This window comes from Manacus vitellinus, unplaced genomic scaffold (assembly GCF_001715985.3).
Source record: "Manacus vitellinus isolate BGI_N305 unplaced genomic scaffold, ASM171598v3 scaffold_79_pilon, whole genome shotgun sequence".
Classification (NCBI taxonomy): Eukaryota; Metazoa; Chordata; class Aves; order Passeriformes; family Pipridae; genus Manacus; species Manacus vitellinus.
The window spans coordinates 83,050-95,583 of record NW_021940812.1 but is presented as its reverse complement, the minus strand read 5'-3'; the positions used below and the strand labels follow the sequence as shown (position 1 = coordinate 95,583).

Below are 12,534 nucleotides of genomic sequence, written 5' to 3'. Positions count from 1 at the left end.
GCGCTCCCCAGAGCGCCCTTGGGGGAGCGCCCGCGGAGCCTCCCGAAGGGCCGGGGTGTGCGGGAAGGAGCGGGGGAGAGTTCAGGCCGCCTGGAGGGCTCCATGGAGGGTTTCCGTGGGTGGCAGCGGCTCCAGGCGGGATCAGGGTCCCGGGCGTCCCTGCCCTGCCTGTGTGGGGATGCGGGTGGGCGCCGGGGCAGGCGGGTCGGGTGTCTCGGGAATTCTTTGTAAATGTTCCCTTCGCTCTCCCATCCCGAGAGTGGGTGCCTAAGGAAGAAGGGCTTTGAGGAAGGTTTGGTTTAAACGTTTGGACTTGGTGATCTTAAAGGTCTCTTCTAGCTTTAGCAATTCTATGATTCTGTAAGTAAAGAGTACGGAACGTGGAATTGCTTTCCTGCTCTTAGGAGAAAAAGGGTTTGAGTTCGGGGGTTTGTTGCCTTTGTTTTTGGTTTGGTTTGGGGTTTTTTTCCCTGCTGGATGGCGTATTTGTTAGAAACTTCCACTTGCCATCATCAACTTAATTGCTTGGAGATTTGTGTGTAACTATCAGAATACATCAAATAGTTCATATAGAAACGTAGAAATATGTGGTAATATTTATTTCTTGATAAATCTCCATGTTTTTTCAGTGGCTCTTAAGCCCTTTTGACACTCATAAAAAAAAAAATAGTACCAGATGCCCATTATCAGCAAATGGATATGAATAAAGGACATGAGTTGTGCTATGTCCAAGGGGGTGAATGCATTTATTTATCCATGGAGTGGTGCCAGCAGGGAATACACATGGCATCAACTGGCTGCAATGGATGGATAGCCAGCCTGGACCGAGGGAGGAACTGATAACCGATGGGTTGAGAATGGTTAATGTATGAATACATGGTCCAGAAAAAAAATGGTAAAAGCCCTTGAAACAGAAAACACTTAATTTAAAACAATACTTCCTCAAATAGCCTCCTGCATATAAGATCAGGTTATCCTGGAACAACAGTCTTGTACTCTTATTATTCAATATAATTAATACGACAAATTAGAACTTCTCACAAAACACCTTTGGTGTATCACAGTAAAATTAATGATAAATTGCTTGCATATGTCTTCATGCCCAAAGTTTACAAAAGCTCAGTCAGAGCGGTTATAGTGGTTGAAAATTAAGTTTTGTCTCGTACTCAAGATAGGTTTGTATGTGTAAACAGCCTGTAGGTTAGCTCACAGCCTCTAACAGAGCTGGAGTATTTGATTTGAATTTCTTTAACATTTTAATGAAGTAATCTCTCATTCCTGACAAGACCTACATGTGTTCTTCCATTTATGCATAGCTCTGTTGAAACCAGTAAAGCATAAGCACATCATGTATTAGTCAGTGGGGCTGTCCAAATGCATATTTGTTTATTAAAAATTTGATAAATTATAAAAGGCATAGTTGAAATATTTGAGTCCCATCAGCGTTGTCATTAATGAAATTTAACCTACCTGCTGTCTGACTCTTCTGTATAACTTGTTTTCTACACGTGACTGCACAGATGTGCAGTTTCTTGCTGGCATAATTACATTTGAAGAACACCTAAGAGTGAAGACCTACCACTAGCAGGTTGCTAAAAGGTGGTGTTTTGTGTAAAAGAAGATGAAAAGAGGCTTATGAAAGAATAAATGAGCATCTGCAGTTAGATTATGGAATCTGAAATCTCTAGTACATAAGTGATATTGCCTTGGGGTTTTTTTCCCAAGCCCTTCCAACTCAAAACTCTCTTCTGCAGTGCTGTGTGCTGTACAGCGTCTGTGGCAAAGCCTGGGACACCTGATGTTCACCCTCCAGATTAACCTTTAAATCCTGTAGATTTCCCCTCCTCCTCATTTTACACATGAATATGTGGGGAGGCAAAATGGAAATGCTGCCCTGGAACAGAGCCAGGGTGGCTTTTGCCGATTTGGAAAGCCCTGTGCTGTCCCTGCCTGGAATGCGGGCAAAGGTGAGGGGATTGCCTGTCTGGAGCCTCATCTCAGCTTCGCCTCCATCACTTCTGCTCTGGTGTGGACAAACCTTTGTGAGAGTTGAAGGAAAATTGTTCCTCTTTCTGCCAGGAACCCCGTTGCTCCCAGCACGACATTAATGAGGCAAGTGCCTTTGGAGATTCTGCTTCAGATCTCGGAAGTAAATACAAGTTTGATAAAAACACAGGTGCACTATCATCAGCAAATTACCATAAATTACCTACATGAGCAGTGCTCAGAGTAAGCACCTGTAGTTATTTAAAATTAATATATAAACTTGTCATTTAAATAACTGCAGATTCATATTTAAATGATGCCCATCAATCTACCATGTGTTTCCAAAGCTCTGGCAGTAAGCTTTAAGAGGTGACAGTCTAAGAGGAGACATGGGCTCATTGTTTCAGAAGAAATAAACTACAGGGGATGTATTTGTTAATGTAGAAATAAATTTAGGAGCAGGAGGCTGCAGAAATGTGTTTAGCCCAGCAATAGTTGTGACTCCTGGACCCAGCAGTGCCCGTGATCCAGCCCCTTGTTATCCCAGAGTGCTGGAGAGGTGCTTCCTCTGCTAAGAAGCAAAGAGCATCAGCAAGCAGCAGCCTGTGGTGGTTTTCCTCTTTCTCTCAACTCCCACTGCTGGATGAGGGGGTGAATTCCCAGCCCTTCTAGCCAGGGGCCAGGGCCAGGCACTGGCAGCTGCTTGCACAGAAGAGCTGCACATGTAGGGTCTTTCTTGGTAGTTGAGATCTGGTTTATATGTCCCAAGATACATTCCTGTATTCTTGTGTACATATGTCCATTTGGATTTTTCCTTTGTCTGGGTCACAGAACCCTACTGGTTCCCAAAATACTCCAGAGCTCACCATGTGAGTGTTTTCTGTGCTGCACAAATATGTGAAATGTACTGGGAGGATCCACAGTGCCAGAGCAAGGTCAATTCAAGTGTTTTTCTGGCCCTTCAGTGGACGAGTCAGAAAACTCTCCTGGATAGGTGTGAGTGGGCCAAGGCAAACATGCTGACATTTTGTTAATGGAAGGGACCATTAAAATGTCAATGAAAACGTCACACATTCCCATCGTGACCACTTGAAGTAAATTCAGGGCCATTTAATGGAGTTTTATTCTACTATGAAAGGCAAACACAACTCTTTAAAAAACTGTTAAGACAATTCAGAGCAAGTGTTGCTTGTGGATGTGGCATAGAGGAAAGCAAGAGAAGGCAGCAGGTGTTTAAAGGTGTGTGCTTACTGCTGGTTTGGTCTTGAGGAGGATGGGATAAAGCTGAACAGGATTTGTTTTGTTCAGATCGTTAAATGACAACTGGGCGTGTTGGAGAATGAAGTATTTGGCACCAGGGTACGTGCTCTGGTGACACTGAGTATCCCAATAATGTCCTTTCTCATGTGTAGGGAATACATGTGGGGAATAACAGCTCTGGTACTGGGGGAAATGTTAGTTCTTGGTTTATGCAGTGTACTAGAATTACTAATAACACAGGTTATGTGAATACCTGTCTACTTGCTATGCAAATACCTCTCCATTTAAGAAACTGTCCATGAACTTTGAACTAATTTGTTTTACAATGGTCTTGGTTTACAAGGGGCTTTGGAGAACATGCTTTACAAATTCAAGCTTGCTTTAGAAAGGTTCTTGCAGGGCCACTGGTGACTAATTACTTTTGATCATTCTTAATCCATACTCTGTTTGAACAAGTAACTATGATATAATAGGATTGCAGCCCAGAGGAGTCCTGTGTAACTTTTCAGGTGAAATGCACATGGTTTTACTTAAAAATACTCAAAGGGACTGACTCAGGAGATTGATAATGGGTAAGGTTTCACCTCTCAACCAGTAGTTTTTTGTGAAGGTGGTGGTTGTTACAAATGATCTTCTTTCCCTTTGTTCTTCCCAGTGGCAGCACTGCTGTGTACCAGAGGCAGTCCCTCTTGCTAATCTACCTGTGCAGCTTTTCTTTTTAAGCTTTTATTTCCCCTAATATATCCACTCCTCATTGCCATTGAATCCGTGTGCTCATTGTTTGTGAGGATGGAACCGCCTGTAGTCCAGACTATATGTTTCCACGTGTATTTTTGAAAACATTTTTAAAATCAGGCTAATCTTTTGATATAGGGCTGTCATGGAAAACTGTCAGATTTAGGGTTTATTCCTTAGGTCCATTATTTTGAGTTAACAGTGTGTCTCTCTCTCTTGTCATTAAAAGCTGCTGGCGCGACTCGAGGGCAGAGGCTCTCTGAAGAATCTGGAACCTTATCTGTTTGCTGAGGAAGGATCTCCTGTTCATGGTAAAAATGTGTCTTTATCCCATTTATGGAAAAATGTCCGTGTAAAAGTGCTCTCAGAGCAATGTGACAGACATCATCTTACAAGTAGATGATTTTGCCCTGGATCAAAATTTTAATTGTTGATGTATTTCTATGCAAACTAGATAAAATGGAATGATGCAAAGTCACCATTCCAAACATTATTAAGTGGACTTTAAAGTCTGCTTCATGCATATCAAAACACAGGTGTAGGTGAGTAAGTACCAAGCACATTGGTCAGTTTTTAGTAGTTTTACACCATTTTGTTGTAGAGTCTGTCATTAAACCTCTTAGTTTTTTTTAGTCAGTGGTCTAAACATCCACCACAAAGTCATAACTGCAGAAATTTGCAAAGAACATGAGGTTCAGTGAATAGCAAAGAGTTCAGTGATGTAGAGTGGTCTGGAAAATTTAGGATAAGGGGCATGAGCAAACAGTACTTTTCAATAAAGCCAAGTCATCAAGCCATTTAGTTGTGGCCTGAAAAATCCTAATTATACTTAGATGGAACTTTTGAAACAATTCCATTGTGGACATAGGCACTAATCAGCTGAATGAGTTCATGGGCAATGTTTGGATCAACGTGGCTCATGGAGAATTTCAAACTGGAGGAATCAAGCAACCTCCCAAAGACACCAGTACTACAAGTTTAAAGGAGATTCTTCTAGGAAGAAGTTTTAAGGTCAAAATTGGATGTTTTTATGAGCTAAATAGAAATTAACACACTATTCAGGAAGTCAGATTGGTTTTCCAGATTGTGTGAAATTCCTTGAATTTCATTATGGAAGAGACAACTCCAATTACACAAAATTAGAAATATGTAGGAAAAAAGGCACATGAGTGGCAAAATGCAAGGATCTTGTGGGTGAGGTACTACTGTTGTGGAATGAATGTATGAGTGAGTGGATTTCATATGGCAAGTGTGTGGCTGCAGTGGTTATCAGCACACTTGTCTGCAATTTGAATTCCTGCAAATGTAGAAGGTTCAGAATAAATAGCAATAAAAAGAATCAGCATAATTGGAGGAGAGATGATGCTTAGTCTACAAACACAGTCACTGTGAGACTATCCCTGTGTTGTTTTGCAGCACTTGAGAATACCTATGGGGTTTAGCAGTATATGATTCCTGCCCCAAAAGTTTCAAATGTGACATAACAAGGATAAAGGGCAGAGAAATACTGGTAAGCCAGTGCAAGTGGAGCACAGAAGAATATTTAAATACTCTCAATTCTGAAGCTCTTTGTTATCCACAGGAAGAATTAAGAAACAGTAAGGAAATTGGTATATGTTTCACAAGGCTCTCAAATTCTTAATTATTTTAAAAGATGAGATCTTTATGTTTTAAAAAAATGCACTAATAGAAAGTGCTGGTATTTTAGTCTGGGATTTTTTCAAGTTAACTTTACACACGAGAAACAGATGTTTGAGATTAAACTGGCCATGTTCTGGTTGAACAGACTTTAAGAAGCCTTCTCGAGGGTTAGTAATTGCCCGAAGTCCACAGCATTACATAATTTCATGTCAAATTATTTGCTTTGCTCTTAAAGTTAAGTAGGTTGTTCATGTCTGTCCAAAGACTGTTCCAGAACCTCAGTTCTAAGATGGCTGGAAACCTTATAAAATTCATCACTGGTTTCTCTGTGCCAACAGAGTTATTGAGCTTTTGAAGCACTTGTATTTTTCTTCTGCATTGAATAAATGGCATCAATTATTACCCATAATTTGCCATGCTTTTTGGCTGACATCAATGAAGCTGCCTAACATATTAGCACAGATCTTTAGCTGTATACATAAATTGACTTCACTTTCTATTACGTTTTTGCCTTGTCTTTTAATACCACGGTATTCATTTGAGCCCATGTGTTGTTTTGATGTGTGTTCTCATTATTCAGTCCTAAATCCCCACTGAAGACCTTCCTCTCCATTTGTCATGAAGTTGACTTTTAGTGGGTCACTGTGGAATGCTGTGATAGATTGCCCACGAAGTCTGTACTGAACAGCTCTTAATCTAAAATGCTGTGATTAAAGTAATGCAGGGACCGAAATTTTATTTTTCTTGATGGTATTTAAAACAAACACATACATGGAATTTCAGTAAACTACCAAATGTTACGTTGTAGTTAAGTGTTCCTTACGTGCATGTCAGAGTACTATAAAATAGGGACAGGTAATATAGCTACTGCTTCTAATTATGATGGACTTGCATATTTAAGAACACATAAGCACATTAATTACATACCATTTAAGCTCTTCTGGAATGGAGCAAAAGTGACACAAGCTTTAAATAATCTTCCCCTATTGCCAGTCATATTTCCCCTGTGCCTGTGGCATGAAGGTGTGGGTGTCAGTGTAAAGCTCTGATGTTCAGCAATAGCATGACACCCAACATTAACTTGGAATAAATATTGGGCCCTTCTACTTCACTTATAAATGGTATAAATATTAGCGACAGCTTCTGCACACTGCTGTAAATCACCAGCCCAGTAACTTCAAGGTATGGGATGATGTGAAATCCATAGTTATTGCTGAGTATTCCAACAGCCTGTGTGGAACTGCGGTGTCAGAGAATAGTTTAGCCAGCATTTGATGGTGGAATGATTGCAGACAGAAACAAGGCTCCTCTCATTCAAAAGGTAACACCGAATCGATGACCAGGACTGAGCACAAAGTTTCAGTTAAAAATATATTAATGTTGTGTAAATATTTACATTTATGCAGCATCATTTAGCTTACCCTGCATGCTGGTTCATAGCAGTGGACTTTTGTTCTCTTTAGTCTGCCCATCGTGGGCCAGTTCAAGCTACCATGAGCCAAGCAATGTGTTGGGTGACTCCTTAAAATCTACTTCTTGAATTCATCACTGCTGAATTTCATATGAAATCACTCTGCTTATCCATCTCCATCTGTTAAGTCTTCGCAAACTTAAGTCTTTATTAACCCAATTAGTTTGTCTTCTACATGTTTTGCCAAGCTAATGGAACGTTCATCTACTGATATGTTTAACGTCTGCCAACACCTGTTCTAATAGAAAAAATTCCCATTAACCTTCTTCCATGTTTAAAGTGTCTGTTCCTCCTCTCCCTCTCAGCCTGTTCTCATCCTGTGACAGTGTCTTTTTACTAATCCTCCTTTCAAAGTTATTTTGACGTTAATGGCTCATGCTAGCATTGATCACTCAGTTTCTTCTGTGACCTATTGTGAGGGTGTCAGAGGCTTCTTGAAAACATTGCTGGCCTCACTTCCTCCTCTGCTGTGTCATGGTTTGTCCTCTCTGATCCAGAGGAATGAATTTCCCCTCTTATCTTACTCTAACAGCCTGGTTGCTAATTCATTGAAACCCTACATTTATAGATGTTGCTATAAATGGCTTCTATTTTGCACCCATTCTTCTTGTGGGCAACCTCTGGGATAATCAGGAAGGCACAGAAATCCCCAGCCCTCTTGAGGTTTTCTTGCAGTCCAAGCTGTTACTCTTTTCAAAGTAACTCCAGTGTCTTGGTCAAACTACAGTGCAGCTGTCTATCTTTTTCAGCAATGTTGAACAAACTTTGAGGGGTGCTTGGCTGTCTTGCTGTCAACATTTATAAACCACCACCACAAAAACTTCTCAGACTGATTTTTATCATTCAATTTTTAGAATTTTTACTTAAGTAAGTTTAGTAGTTCTGCCAATAACAAAATCTCATCCAGTGTTATTCTGTAGCACACAGACATCCTGTTAGAGCATCTTCAAATGGAAAAAGTGGAGCATTTATTTCCCAGAATAACTTTTTGAATCAAATAGGTCATATTTTGCTGTAAAGGCAGGTGAGGCACCTGTATTACATGTTGGCCCCATTCACTTACTGGTGTGGATTCAGAAATGCCAGTCAGGGTGGCACAAAGCCAGTGGCAGACAGAAGATACACTTTGTACCTTAACAAGAGGTGCCTTGCACAATTGCTCTAAAATATTTCAATAGATGAAATATGAGGGAATGACCTACCAGGACATTTAGAAAGAGTTCTCCCAAGCTGCTGTCTTACCCCACCAGGGCGTGGTTAGGTCGCTGGCACAGGCTGTGTGACAGCAGAGCAGCCACTGGCTGCAAGTGCCAGAGTTGGACATTTGACCCCTGGACAGGAAGAGAAAATGAAGATTTGTGTCCCAGCAAATGTAGTGGTCTTTCATCTCAAAAGTGGGTGAGCCATTTGAAACAGCTAAGTAAAGGTTTGGGAGACAGTCAAGCTTTTAAATAAATTTTGAAGTATCAGAAATTCATAGAAATGGAATTGCAGTCGTGGAGCAGCAGGAATCCCATTATGGAGAGGCGGGCAGTGTGAGTGCCACGGAAATGGGCAGACTTGTCACATCAGGTGTAAATTGCTTTTAATGCTTGCAAAGGGTGAAGTAAGAGCTTGGTTTCTTCCCCACCACCCTCTGCCCCTCATCCTGAGCTGCATCTTGGCATTATACACACTTGTGAACAAGGACATCCTCTGGAAGTTGAGCAGTGACTTGAAAAACCCTGTTAACTCGGGCAGGCACAAACACGTTTAAGGAAAGTTGCAATTAATTCTCTACTCTCACATCTCCCTATGAAAAGCTGTTATGCCATTTGCACTTGCCAAGGCCATGGAAATCTCTCACCTTCCTACAATTACAGTTGTGTGACTCTCCTTACTGCACGTATTTACCCTTCTACCTAAAATCCAAAATGTCATAAATAAATAATCCAGTTCCCAAAATTAAGAATTTATAAAACACGACTAATAAATTAACGTTTTTTAGATTCTGGCTCAAGACATCAGGAGACTTTGGATAAGACTTAAAAAAAAAGCTTGCATTCACATCCAACAAAAGAACTGGTTTCCTAATGAAGTGGAATGCTGGTTTTAATTAACATTTTAAATTTATGTGATATGTATTTTACTGACCCACATGGATGAGGCAATTGGGCTGAATCCTTTTATGAACGGAGATCCTTTTCTTCAGACAGAGGTGTTGCCTGGAGTTGAAGGAATCCGAGTCCCCTTTGTCAAAAAAAGCAGTTTCATATTATGATCAGCACAGAAGAATATAAGTGCTAAATAAACCTACTGGTGTTCTCTTCACCAGTCACAGATTCCTGTGGGTATCTTGTGACATGTGCAGGTACTGAACAAGCTTATAGAAGACATGAAATGCTGAAGGACAGGCTGTGCTGTGAAAATAGATGTGCCAACATGATTTGGACCTCTGATATATCAATTTTGTTATGTTTTGCTTGTCCTTTTTAATTTATTCCTTGCTTGTGTGTGCATAATGTAGATGGTTTCTTAGCCACTTCTGTATAACATCTTCCTCCTCTGCTTTCATCGACCTGTGATGGTACCAATGAAATCCAGTTGCCAACCTTTCACTGATACTGGTGTCCTAGGTGCTATTGGCAGAGGTTTTCAGCCTTTGTTCCCAGCTGATTTTTTCGACTTTAGAGGCCTTTCTTGAAAATTGAAATGTCTCTTTGTAGATGCTAACCAGGATTTAAACATTTTTAATGCATATCAAGCTTTCCAAAATGCACGTTCCAATTTGTGGAATAGCAAGTATTGGTTCAGTAAACACTGAGAAGTGACCCTGGGCTATAAGTGCTCTTACCTGATAATGTGCTTACCTTGTTTTTGCACAGGAGACATCATTGAATTCCACGGGGCAGAAGGAACAGGAAAAACGGAAATGCTCTATCACCTCATAGCCCGCTGCATCATTCCAAAGTCAGGAGGAGGGCTGGAAGTGGAAGTCATGTTCATTGACACAGACTACCACTTCGACATGCTCCGCCTGGTTACCATTCTGGAGAACAGGCTGGCACAAAGGACGGAGGAAATGATAAAGCAGTGCCTGGGAAGGCTTTTCCTTGTGAACTGCAATAGCAGCACTCAGTTACTGCTCACTCTCTACTCTTTAGAAAACCTGTTTTGCGCTCACCCCTCGCTCTGTGTTCTGCTTTTAGACAGTATATCAGCTTTTTATTGGATAGACAGAAGCAACGGAGGGGAGAGTCTTACCTTGCAGGAGATGAATCTGAAGAAATGTGCCAGCTTTCTTGAAAAGCTTGTGAGACAGCACCACTTGGTCCTCTTTGCAACAACACAGACACTTATGCAGAAATCTGCAAACTCTGCAGAAGGCTTTTTCCCTTTAAAACTTCCACATGAAACTGATACAGACTATAGACCATATCTTTGTAAATCGTGGCAACAAATGGTAACCCACAGGATATTTTTCTCTAAGCAATGTAGTTCTGGCAACAGCAATGGTTTTACAGTCATTTCTTGCCACCTCAAAAGAAACCAGGTAGTAAAACGTTCATTTAGTGTTGCAGAAGGTGGAGTTCAGTTTTAACTTCAGTTTGTAAACCTTTAGCAACTCTTGGTGCTTAACACCTGATTAGGTCTAAGTAGTTTCTGGTACCTTTAAAACTAGCTGGTTGTTGCTGAGTGATTAAGAATTTTTGTCACCATTTTCTTAAAATTTAGTGACATTTTTGTTCATGCTTAACCAAAGACACATTAAACTCCAAGTACCCTTCAGTAATCTAACCTGTGTGATATGTGGCCAAATGCACTGATTGAATTTCTGGGTCTTGCTGCTTTACACCCCTTCTCTTCCAAGCTCCAGCAGTAGGAGCGTGGTTTGGTCCCTGGGGGAGGCTGTGGAGAGGCGAGAGTTCACTTTATAGACATTGGCCTTGGTTTATTCCCTGTAGCCGTGGGCATAAGAAATGTATTCACCTCTTTGCCTGAAGAAGGGGATTCATGGTCACAGCCTGTGAAGTGGTGGCAGTCCTGACTCTGCTGCTCCAGGGTCGCAGACACTCTGTTTCCATTGGCATGTTCTGGGAGGAGCAGGGATTGCAGGTGTTCTGGCCTTTACAAACATCTGGGTTTGAAAAATCTACACCCATCTCAGAAAAAGAGGCCTGATTTCCATAACTGAAGGTAAACTAAAGACCCAGTTCTGGGTACCTGTGAGTTTGTGCTACATGCAGCAAATAGTTTAGCTTTTGAAAATAATTAAGTGCTGGTTATGGGTTGTTTGGGGTGGGTGTGTGGGGGTTTTTTCGTTGTTGTTTTTTTTTTTTAAATGATGTACAGACATTTTTTCTCTCTTCCCTCCCTTGTTATTCCTTCCCACTTCTTTCCCTGCCCCCACTCTCTCTAAGAAATCCAGGAATGCCATGCCTCTGGTCTTTACCAATATGTATTTGCCACATGTAGAACATTTGTGTGCAGGATTTGGCATGCAACATGTTGCAATTCTGGCAAAGAAGATTCGGGATTTATGGAAAATGCCCTACAGTTCTGGCAAAGAATACCATATTATTTATGAACCTAGAGTGCCCTTTGAAAGCTTCAAAGTGCTTTACAAGAAAGAAAATTGCACACAGAACATTATTTAATACAAAAACTTACATTAGCTTACAAATTCAAATTACTCAAACATGGGGGAAATATTTCTCACAGCGATATTCGTTCAGTCATGTTGCACAGCACGTTTTATAGTTTAGATTGAGCAGATTATTAACAAAAATGCATGTTAAGGAGTATCTAGCTCTTTTGAGTATCCATCTTTTTGGGGAAGGTGCCTAAAAAACTCTGTTGTGAGACACCTACCTTTGAATTTCCCGACTTCTGAGGCAGCTTTTTCAAGCTGAATGTATGTCTGGATTCCCAGCTGTGTATAGTTCATTTACCCTCTTGTGTCTGTTCACAATGAGTTCAGTTTAATTATTCTTTCTGTAGGAAAACTTCCTTTTTCCCCCCCTTCATTTCAAACCTTCCATCTGATCACTTCTTCACACCGTCTGTTCCTTTACTGTGACACGAGTGAACTTTGCCTTTTCAGCATCTCCACAGAGCTGATGAGTTTTTAGATTGTGGTTTCATGTGTGCTTTCTCTTCCATCAAAACATGTATTTTAATTCAGACTTGCATAAGTACACAAATACATGAAAAAATATACAGCAACAATTTAGCCTAGACTGGACCTGAGTTAGGTGGTTTACCATGAGTAGGCATTTCCACGAGGAATTATTATAAAGGGCTTTCTTGAATTTTTTCTAAAAAAGAACAGGAAGGTTCAAGTAGAACTACAGAACTCTAAAATGTGAAAATTATAGGAATATGTAATTTCTAGTAGGAAAAAAGCAGCCCTCTTTCTATTGGAGAATACAGCTCCACTGATTATTAACTGCTTCAGAAAA

General features: G+C 40.7%; 1 protein-coding gene across 1 annotated transcript; it reads left to right on the top strand.

Moving 5' to 3' along the window:
• Positions 1–1,880: 1,880 nt before the first annotated feature.
• Positions 1,881–11,398, top strand: XRCC2 (X-ray repair cross complementing 2). The gene is made up of 4 exons (XM_029964689.1): positions 1,881–1,967; positions 2,080–2,112; positions 4,211–4,292; positions 9,958–11,398. The coding sequence occupies exons 1-4, from the start codon at positions 1,881–1,883 to the stop codon at positions 10,671–10,673; spliced, it is 918 nt and encodes a 305-aa protein (XP_029820549.1). The 3' UTR covers positions 10,674–11,398.
• Positions 11,399–12,534: the final 1,136 nt, after the last annotated feature.